The 10,424-nt window shown below is 53.0% G+C and overlaps 2 protein-coding genes and 1 long non-coding RNA gene across 4 annotated transcripts in view; 1 reads left to right on the forward strand and 2 right to left on the reverse strand.

Annotated features, from left to right (window-relative positions):
• Window positions 1–2,815: 2,815 nt before the first annotated feature.
• On the reverse strand, window positions 2,816–8,724 carry CALHM2 (calcium homeostasis modulator family member 2). 2 transcript variants are annotated; one of them, XM_085307866.1, is made up of 4 exons: window positions 8,482–8,724; window positions 5,971–6,163; window positions 5,136–5,931; window positions 2,816–4,722 (listed from the first exon to the last, which is right to left on the reverse strand). In XM_085307866.1, exons 3-4 carry the CDS (start codon window positions 5,676–5,678, stop codon window positions 4,306–4,308), a joined length of 960 nt encoding a protein of 319 aa, XP_085163992.1. In that variant the 5' UTR covers window positions 5,679–5,931; window positions 5,971–6,163; window positions 8,482–8,724; the 3' UTR covers window positions 2,816–4,305. The 2 variants fall into 2 exon arrangements, with proteins under 2 accessions (XP_085163992.1, XP_085163985.1); XM_085307859.1 differs by having other exon boundaries at window positions 5,136–6,163.
• Window positions 8,725–8,749: 25 nt separating this feature from the next.
• Window positions 8,750–9,726, forward strand: LOC146601346 (uncharacterized). The gene is made up of 2 exons (XR_014896222.1): window positions 8,750–8,818; window positions 9,226–9,726. It is a non-coding gene; the product is annotated as an uncharacterized LOC146601346 (long non-coding RNA).
• A 94-nt stretch (window positions 9,727–9,820) lies between these two features.
• CALHM1 (calcium homeostasis modulator 1) overlaps window positions 9,821–10,424 on the reverse strand; it is a 1,844-nt gene continuing 1,240 nt past the window's right edge. The window contains exon 2 of the mRNA XM_085308231.1: window positions 9,821–9,943. Coding sequence (XP_085164357.1) covers window positions 9,821–9,943 — 123 coding nt within the window. The remainder of the gene's footprint in view (window positions 9,944–10,424) is intronic.

The following is a 10,424-nucleotide window of genomic DNA, read 5'->3' on the forward strand; positions in this document are numbered from 1 at the left end:
GTTCCTGTGATTCAATTTGTGCCCACTGCTTCTTGTCCTTTGACTGGACATCACTGAAAAGAGCCTGGCTCTGTTGTCTTTACACCCTCCCATCTGGTATTTATATACATTGATAGGATCCCACTGAGCCTTCTCTTCTTGAGGCTAAACAGTTCCTTTCCTTGTATGTCAGATGCCCCCAATTCTTTAATCATCTGTGTGACTCTTTGCTGGACCAACCCCACTATGTCTGTGTCTGTCTTGTACTGGGGAGCCCAGCACTGGAACCAGCAGTCCAGGTGTGGCCTGAGCTGTGATGACTTGGAGAGGAAGGATCGCTTTCCTCAACTTGCTGGCAGTGCTCCTCCGAATGCAGCCCAGGAGGCCGTTGGCCTTTTTAGCCACAAGGGCATGTGCCTTTAAAGCCCACAGCGTCCAATTATGATGGATCCCGTGATCTCAGCCATCTCTGATAGCAAATTGCCAATGATGGATGACAAAAAATAGTGATTTTAACTAGTGATTTTCTCTTTAGGGAAATCAATAAAGTCAGAGAAGAAGGTTTTTCCTGTGCTGAGAAAAACTGATTCCAACCTAACCTTCTACTTGGACATAGCTAAGCATCTTGACCGTTTATGTAAGCTTTATCATTAGTGTCAGTGCCTTATCCTTATTCCCATAACTTCTGGTAGAATGCGAATGTGATCATCTGTTTTACAGAGGAGGAACTGAGGAAGAGGGGAAAACCTGGGTATGCAAACACACATGATTATCCAGTGAGGAATCTAGATTGTGGATGCCTTGCTTCAAAATATCAAATCTGAAGTCTTACTGTAGGGACTCTGACCTCAAAAGCAGAGCTCCTAAGGATCCAACTGCACTGCCTCTGTGGATATCCAGTGTTWGTAGGGCTGAATGATTCAGCATTTAATTCATTCCTACATCCACTGGGATCCAGAAACAAGTCATTTCACTGTTTCCCCCARGGGAGAGCTGAGTACTGTATGTGTGCTCAGTCTGCCTAATGCCCTCCTATGGGAGCAGGTTGCTTGCAACATTCAGTAGCAGCTGCTGCTTTCTTYCAAAACATAGCTGGAGAKATTTTTTTATTATTTTTAGATGAATTTGTTGCAGAATGAAATATATAAGCATTGCAGTAGAAACCAAAACCCCTTTGAGGTATTATTTCTTTACAGCTACTGGGGTTATGATAGTCTCTACAGTAGTCAGCAGGGCAAATGAAAGAGCAGTGTTTAATTCTTTCTGCTGGAGCAGCCTGGTTTAAACCCATCTTGCTGCTGGAGAAAGTGCCCCAACAAACAAGCTGTTGACTACTCTGTGATGGGGCTGCTTTCACCCTCCATAGGAGGTGCAAGCTCACAGCATGCATGATGTGGTGTGCTGAGAAGACAGGCAGSTAAACTTCCCTCTTAGCACTTCAGTGGGAGACCTAGTCCACTTGCTTACACTGGAGTAAAAAGCCACGTGGCTTAACATCCTCCTCTCAGTGTTTTTGCAGAAGTTAATCAAATCTAGACTCCTTCCCTCCCTYGTTTTCTTTGCCTCCAGCGTTTCCCACACCTCTGTAGCTCTTGCTCTGACTCTTTTCCTGTCTTGATACTTTCTCCCTTGTGCTGCCCTCACTGGGGAAGGATGAACGACTGACCCGGCAGGGGTATTGAGAGGCATGCTGATGTGCTAGGGGAGTCAGAAGCCCAGGGCTGCAGAGGAGRGGAGAAAAAAATCCCAACAGTTGCAAATATTTCTGACTGCAGTAGCTTGCTCCACTTCTCACTGTCAGCTGTCCATCGAAACATGCCTCACAAACAAGGAGAGGGAAAATGGACAAGCAGGACAAGTCTCTGGCCTGCCCCAGCAAAGAGAAAGCTGCTGGAGTTAATGCAGAAGAGAAATGAACAATCAGGGTGAGAGCAGGCTGCAGCAGAGAAGGGAGAGTAAGTGACCCTGACACTACGGACAAGTTCATAAAAACACTAGTCTGCCTCCTTAATTCAACTGGTGTCTGCACCCAAGAAAGCCAGACAGAGTAAAGGCTGGATTGTCCTCACGATTTATTCGTAAGATAGATAAATTCCTTCCCAAGCATTGTGTGTCATGCCCCCTTCCTTCAAAAGAGGGAAGAGGAGAGAAGGAACTGGCTATGGAGGTGGTTCAAAGGAATAACTAGGAGTATCAAGGGAGACAGGAGAAATAAAGGAAATAAGAGGCACAGGCATATCTTCATGCTACTGTGTGTCAGCAAGTTACCTTGCATCTGCTGACCTGTGTGCGGGGGTGGTGTGCATGTTTGCACCTGAGGGCGAGCAAGAAGAAATGCAAATTAACTCTTTCATCTCAAGTTAATGCAATTTTATTTAACTCGCATCTGATCATTCCTGCAGAGTAGTCGATGGTGTTGCTGGGAGCCAAGGCTTCCCCGCAAATGCAAGGCAAATCTGTGAAGAAGCCTAAGAGGGATCTTGGGATTTCTTGCCCGTTAAGCAGTCAGTGTACGCACCTCTTTACAGAGAGAGARTACCCTCCAAAGCTTTCTTGCAAAGGGACATATTTGTAAACAGGTTTATAAATATATTTTCTTTCCTTTGTTGCAAATACATACCTTGACTTATCATAAAATCTGCCCTTCTTATTGCAAGAATGACTAAAAGCAGTGTTACTAACTTGTAATATGTGGTGATGCTTTAAAACTTCAGGTTCTGAAGTCATCTGAGTAAGAGAGGATCTGAATGTTTGATAGAAAGARAAAGTAAGTTTCTAGTCCTTATGTTCATTAACATATGCCTTCTGTGCCCCCTGAAAAAAACTTGAAAGGCAATGAAAAAGGATTCTCATTTAATAATTTATGTCAAATCTCTTTGTGTTTAAGCCCATCTGAGTTCAGTGAGGTTGAGTCATGCTTTTTGAACAATTTAAGGCTTCTCAGTAAAAAAAGSACAGTATAAAACTAAAGGAAGCTGTAACTATAAAGAAACAGTACAAATAGGAAAACCAAACTCCATTTTCTGTCAACTCTTAAAAGGATTTCAGTAATACTGGGCTGATCCAGTGCCACAGGAACAGCCTTGAAGCCGCAGTCATCACAGTGGCAYGGTGAGAGCAGTCATTTTACACCTATCTGGCATCACTTTCAGAGTGCAGTTGAGTCCCTAAAACAGTCTGTCTGCTGCAGGGACCATGTAAGGCAATGGAAAGAGTATAAGAAAGTTTAATGGTGGAGGGCTGGGGAGAGAGCCGCTCCTCCCTCATCCCATGCCCACTGATCCTTGTCACTGCAGGGTTGCAATCTCTGTAGCAGAGGGGTGCATGTAATGTGATCTTTTGGCTACCGAGTTTGATTTCGTTCCTTGGAAGAAAGATGTTCAGTCTTTTGGCCAATTAACCATGCTTATGTGGTATAGTTATATGTATATAACTGAATCGGGTTGGGCTCTTGCTGCAGCTCACAACCCAATTGGGACCTCATCAATGGTCGGATAAGAAATTCAGTGAGCTGCAGACAACAGTGTGGTTCRTGCCAAGTACTGTTCCCTCTGAGCCTCCACTAGCTAGCTCAGCTGAGAGCTATTCTGCTGATGGTGCTGTCTTCCAGGTTTATAAACTCATCGTTGTGACCATTTGGGCTCATTTAAAATTCTGAGGCACTTCCAGTAAGAACAAAGGGAGTTTGGTGTCCTACCCAAATTCCAACTTGGTAATTACAGAGCGTCTCTCTAAATACCGGGAATTTCAGTGGTTCCTCCTGCCTTAGTCGCTCAGATATTCCGTGTGCTGGTGTGTTAGTGACCCATTCCTTCACAGATGCAATTGCATCCCAGTTGCCACTGGAATTTATCCACTGCCTCCATCTCTCCCTGCACTGTGCAGTCTGTGAAGTGCTCTGTGTAACAGGCACTGCAAAACTGCGTAAGAAGTTACTAGTGTAGTAAAACAAGCAGGAGTGTGGGATGAGCTGGTGCTAACTCTGCTTTGGAGGAGGCAAGTGAGACTTGCAGCAGTCATAGTTAAGAATGAGTCGTGCCCACCTTTCACTCCCCCAAGGTTTCTGATGGTGCAGTAGACAGTAGGGTACACGTCTGCTCTTTGCTTGTCATCTCTCTGAGAGAAGCAGCAAGATGGTTGTCTCGCAAGAGGGGTTCCCCAGCTTAATGAATTGCTTATCAGTCTCCACTTTGCAGCTGTTGATTCCTTTTCACCTGCAGAGGGAAATAATCCAGCTGGGAGGAATGTTCTTAATGAAATAGCCACACACCGATACTCATAGGCCAGTCAGGTGGTCTAGGGAACTGGTCTCAGCACCTGCCTGTCTTAGGAAGCCAAAAAGAGCATTTCATGGCCTTCAGGGCTTGGCCCGTTGCCTTCCACCCCTTTGGCCCATTTATGGAGCCGGCTRTAGAGAGGGAAGCCCTTGTTTTCCCTGTAGATGTAGACTCCGGTAATGGCGTTCCACTGGGGGCTCGGCTGGACGCCCTCCACGGGGAACTCCTGCACCAGCTCCTTCTCCTCCTTGTCTAGTGCCACAAAGCCAAAGAAGTGCTTCACATTCTTGGCTGCCAGGACCCTGGAGTGGACCTCGGCTGTGCGGCGGAAGAGCTTGTCCTCATTGGAGCGGTATTGGTCCCAGTAGGCCTCCTGACGGTAGCTCAGCGGGGAGCAGCAATGCTTCAAGCACTTGGTGAGGAAAACCAGGACTGCGACTATCCCAATGAGCAGCCAGCCGAAGAGCTGAGAGAGAGAGGCTGTGTTACAACATGGTGAGACAGCCTTCCCCTCCCCTGTGCCTTCCCAGCTTGGGGGACCCCATGGGTTTTGTGCTTTCACCAGCAGTGGGAATTACTAGCTGCTTTGGAGAGAGGAGGGTGATGGGGCACTGGGGCTGCCCAGGACACAGCAAGGCTGTGGGATAAACCCCAGGTGTCCTCCCCTCTCCATCAGACCTGCTGGGGGGGATGTGAAAGGCTGTAACACAGCCTCATCCCTGGGGCAGCAAAAGCCTCATGGCCGCTGAACCTCTTCTCTGTACTTTCGTCCCCAGATGCAAACCCACCCCCTTGTGCCAGGAATGGGACCTCAGTGGATGCTAACAAGTCTCAACTGGTCATCAGCATTGCCTGCAGCCTTTGCCCCAGCGTGCCTACCTGGGACTCGTATCTCAGCCTCCTGGTCACTTCATCTCTAAACTTGGTCAGGTTTGCTGGGACATCTTTGCAGGGGAACCTGGCCAGGGCCTCGGCCCCATACTCAGCTGGAAACTTATCCAGGGAGGCGGGCTTGACGAACTCGCTGAGGGCGCAGATGTAGGCCTCCCCACGGAGCAGCGAGATGACTGACCAGGTGACGGGTGCCACAGCAGCCCGGCCCATGATGGAGCCAAAGAGGAGGAAGGTGGCTGCGGTGGAGAAGTTCTTGGTGCCCCGCTTGTGGCACTCGGCCACCAGGTTCCAGGTGTGGTTGTTCCAGATGACGCCGATGAGGAAGAGCGCCAGGGCTGGGACACCGATGGCGGCCAGGCCGTAGATGTAATTGCGGGCTGGGGAGCAGGGGCAGTGGAAGGCCACAACGGAAAAAAGCTCCTCACTGCCCACTGTGCCCAGGGCCACCAGGCCGTTAAAAATCATCACGTCTTTGCTCTTGAAAAATAGGGAAAGGAAGCGGAAGTTTTCAGCAATGAGGGCAGCCATCTCGTCCCTTGGGTGGGGGGAAGAGGAGGTGTATACTGTGGTCAGAGGCTGTGCTGGCCCACCTTGTAGCGCCTAGGGTAACTGCCGGGGGATGAAATATCCTYGGGTCTGCTAATGTCCAAGGAGCTGCTCTCAGAGTGCAACACCTCCTCTGCCACCTCCTGCCTTGCGTCCCAGGTGCTCCTTTGGAGGATGAACAGTGTTGATTGCCAGTGCCTGGGATGTTTAAAAAGAGACCAAAACGGGATTTGGCCTAAGCAACACGGAAAAAGAGACCAAAACGGGATTTGGCCTAAGCAACACGGAAAAGCTCAGTCTTTTCAGTTTCCCACTGAACTCTTGAGAAGAGTATCTGCAGCAAAGGTTACTAATAGGACAGCTGAAGTTGTTTCTGCCCCTGTCATCTGCCCGCTCTTCTTTCCTTCTCTTTGTCTTTAGTCACCTACCACACAGGCAATTACCATGAGCGTTGCCATCTGCTAAGCCTGCAACAAAGAAGGACACAATGTTATTAAGCAACTGGACCAGAGCACTGGGGTTTGAGATGTGTCCCCAACTCTGCTGTTGACTCACTCTCCAGCCCTGATGCGAATGACACTTGCTCACTGGTAACCACCTTGCGGGTGCTGTGAGATTTGCCTCCTRCTTTAGACCTGATGAGTTAATATTTAGTAATAGGAACAAGTATGTGAASAAAAYAGCAAGAGGAGGGCCCAAGGGGTGSCTTGAGTTTGCCCAGGAGAAATGTTTCCTAGCTGGCAAGACGTGGTCTGTGAGGCCAAGCTATGCTCACTGAATGCAAGGCTGATGCTGACTGATCGTGTCTCCAGAGCACCGAGTCACCTACCAGGGACCTGTGCTAGTGCAGCCTCAGATCCCCATCGGCAGCCTGTGCCCATCCCCTTAGGGTGCAAGATGCAACAGAAGGCAAGAGGATACTCATGGAGCTGTTGATACCAGCAAGAGAAATTATTTTTCTGGAAAAGTGAAGCCATTTYCCTTGATGACACAAGATATGAACGCCAGAAGTGCTGATTGTGCCAATAGAGCTGGGCCAGCAATTACATAAGAGTTTTTGCTAGGACTGGGTGATGAAAGACCATCTTCTTCTCTCCTGCATTTRGCTGACATAACTGTACTTGACAGCCTGGCCTAGAGGCCTGGCCCAGCCTCTTCTGCCATGGCTGGATTTGAGACCTGCAACCAGTACACCTTGGTGTCAGCCATGCACTGCCCTGTGGCCATGCAGTTTCCTTAGGGTTATGCAGGGACACCCCTTGCCTGGCAAGGCTGGCCTGGGTTGTGCCCTGGCTGGTGGAGCCCTCTTGGCGAGGGGAGCTGCAGAACAAGTCCAGCTTGGTGTGGCACTACTTTCCTGGGCAAGGTGGCCACACAAGCATTGTGCAGAGCATCTCCTGTGCCCTCGTGCCAGTGCACCTAACACAAAAGCTGACGGCACGCACGCAGGATCAAGCATGGGAAAGGATATCCACTCAGGTTTTTTGAAGGACAGAAAATAATTGGAGTGCGTATCTGTGCTCACAGGAGAGTGCAGTGAATGTCAGAGCGATGCCCATTCCCGCAGTGCCGTGGTACCCATGCCTCGATGTCCCCTTGCAAGCTGCATTTAATGAATTTCCTCCTTTGCATTGTGTGGGCCCCACACCACAACAGTGTTTTGTCTCAGGAAGCCCAAAGCTCCTCACAGGCTCTGGGAACCCTCACTCATGTGATGAAACCCACTGGCCTCAGGGAAACTGCTGTTTCCTTGGCTTGCCAGATACAGGAAGGACACAGGCACCTGACTAACTGTCTCTGGCAGCTTGTGCAGGGCCAGCAGAGTTGTTGGCACATCTATTGCATAGGTTAAGAAGACACCAACATGCCTCTGCTCTGCTGCCTCCTGCCACCAGGGAGGTGGGCTGGGTGGCCAAGCCGGGCTGTCAGCAAGCCCCTGGCACTCCCCCCAGCTCTGCTGTGTCTCTGACCATGGCCTGTCTTGAGGCACTAACTCTCCTCGCTGGCTTGCAGCAGAGGAGGGATTCCCCGTGCCAACCTGGTACYGGGGAAAAGCCCATGGCGCTGTCAGCATTCGTGCCAACTGCACAAGCGGGCCCTAATCCTTATTATGGTGTCTTAAAAGGCTTGCTTCTGCCTTGCATGGGGTAAAGTGGCCCTTGGGAAAGTGGCCTGACCTTCCTGCTTTTAATCGCTGTAGCGTGTTGGCTCATCTTCTGCCCCGCTGATCCCTGTTCTACTCTGCTGTGCTGTGGGACAGCCRAGAGGCAGAGACTGGCCTGTTCCCCGTGCTTCCAACCCAGGAACCGTGCATTACGGTTAAGTGAGTCATAGCACCGAGTTCAAACCCCAGCAGTCATAATGTCTYCCTGCATCTCCCCAGTTTTCCATATGCAAAACTCGCTCGGCAAAGGAGACAGACCAACCTCAAACCGGAGCCGTGCGATGGCGAATCAGCCCCGGAGCCCGGGCAGCAGACGCTCAGCCTGCAAACGTGCTCCAGTGCGTGTGGTTCAAACCCTGTTATTAGAGGCAGCTGCAAATACTACTGATACAGCGCAGCCCTGCAACCTTCCTCCCAGAGCCCAGCCACGAGGAAAGCAAAAATCCGAGRGGCCGGCAAACAGGAGCCTGCCACTTTGGGGAGTTTTGCTCTTCCTCTGCGTAGGAGTGATGTGGCCTGTTCGGCTGGTGGGAAGGATGTTTGCAGCAGTTAACTTCTTAGTGGCCTGTGCAAAACGCCTTCCCTCAGACCTAAAAGCAAGAAAAAAATGAAGTCACTTACACAAGASGTTGCTTTAAACCAGTTTTGGAGCCTTCCCAGCATCTCATGTGGTTTCYGAGGGGGCTCCTGGTGCGGTGGGTTTCCCTGGAGCTAACAGGCGGCCCAGACGCGAGGATCCGCCCAAGACCCGGCTGCTGGGCAAAGCGAAAGCTGGTAAAAACAGCGGCAGGGGCTGACAGCTTCCTTTTGCAGCTTGCAGAGCGTCCTCGGCAGCCAGCTTTTTGGCAGAGGGAGGAGATTGCCCTGGGCYGTGCTGGATGGGGCGGGGAGCAGGCACCCCGCATCTGCTGGGCRCCCGGCCACGGTTGCGCCCTTAACGAGAAAGGGAAGGCTGCGAGTGAGTCAGTGGAAAAACGGCATCGTCGCTTCTCGAACCCGCCGCGCAGCTGTGCACAGGCGGGACGAGGGGGCCAGCGCCGGGCCGGAGCRCCGGGCTGCGACGCGCCGCGGCGCCGGAGCAACCCGCCATCCCCAGCAAGGCTGCAGGAGCTGCCGCGACGGGTCTAGGGGCCGGGTAAAGGGGGGGGGGGGCGCTTTTCAGAGTCGGTTGCGATGAGCTTCGCGGGAGCTGCCCACGGTGGGCCGGCTGGCCGTGCCGTGCCGTGCCGTGCCGTGCCGTGCCGTGCTGGGAGCCACGCGCAGGCAGAGCCCGGGGCCGGGGGGGAGCCCGGTGCAGGGGGCAGCGAGCGCTTTGGCAAGAGCAGCACCTTCCTGCCTGACTCGGCTTTTCCACTTCCTCCGCAGATGGATGCCTGCGCGGCGGCGGCGGCAGCCCCCTTTTCTGGCCGCGTCCGCCCCGTCCCACAGCCTGGGCGGGAGCTTCCTTCTTCTTTCCTCCTTCCCCGGCTCCCTCCTCGCCATGGCTCCGGGGCGAAACTCAGCCCTCCCCAGAGGGCATTTTCATGCCCTCTGGTGACTCCCCTGCTGTTTTCTGCTCGGGGCAAAATCAAGCTAAGCGTAATGCCTGCAGCTCGGCCGGGACCGCYGCGCCGGCGGGCAGCGCTGCCCGGCCTCCTCGCCTCTGCCAAAATCACTGCGGGGYGGGGGGAGGTGGGCGGCAGAGCTCTGGTCCTAAGCCTCGAAATGAAAAAGCGSAGAAGCGCACGTTTTGCAAAGGCTCTTTTACGCTGGCTCTTTGGCGTCTCACGGGATCAGTGCGGCCGCCTGCCCGCGCTGYGTGCTCGTGGTCACGCGGTGGGGCTGGCGGTACGCCCTTCTCAGCGAGCCGCTGCTGGTGCCGCGCCGCGCCGAAAATAACAGGGGTGGAAGGCGCCCTTATCGCTTAATCTCCTTTGCTTTGCAAGTCAAGTGTTGGGCCTATTAAGCTCGGGCAGGTGCCTTAATTAAAGTTTGGGCTGTGAAGGTTCATGCTGAATCTGTGCCGGGCTGTTTTTTTCCGGGGAGTTGGCCACATTCGTGCTGCCCTTGCCGGGGGCTCATCCGGGTCCCCTCCGAGCGGCTCCTGGAATTTCATTGCCGTTTTTGCCCTCTGTTCTTGAGCCATAATAAAAAAGCACGAATACTTAAGGATGTAGTATATACTTAAAAATGCGTGCGGSAGCAGAAGCGGCGGGAGGCCGAGCGTCCGCAGAGGGCGGCCGCTGCTCCGCGCCGAGCTTTGCCCGGTCGCCTCGAGGCCCCGGGTGGCGGGCGGAGGCGAGCGCGCAGCTGGCCGCGTCCCCTGCGCTCGATAAAGGAACCCCGACCGCTTTGAGAAACAGGTTTTATGAGCCCGGCCGTCTCGGCGCAGCGCGGGAACGGCGAGCGCGAATTATTTACCCGGCTCCGCGCGCGAACGCGCGGCCGGTTTGGCAGGACCGGCCGCGTGCCGGGGAGGGAGCCGGGCCGGACGAGCCGTCCCGCGGCCGGACCCTGCCTCCCCGGGTCGGCGGGGGGGATCGAGCCCGTCGGCCCCGCTCACGACGCCCGTCACACGAGGCTGC

This window comes from Rhea americana, unplaced genomic scaffold, assembly GCF_003343005.1.
Source record: "Rhea americana isolate MKP2758 unplaced genomic scaffold, rheAme1 scaffold_104, whole genome shotgun sequence".
NCBI classification, from domain to species: Eukaryota; Metazoa; Chordata; class Aves; order Rheiformes; family Rheidae; genus Rhea; species Rhea americana.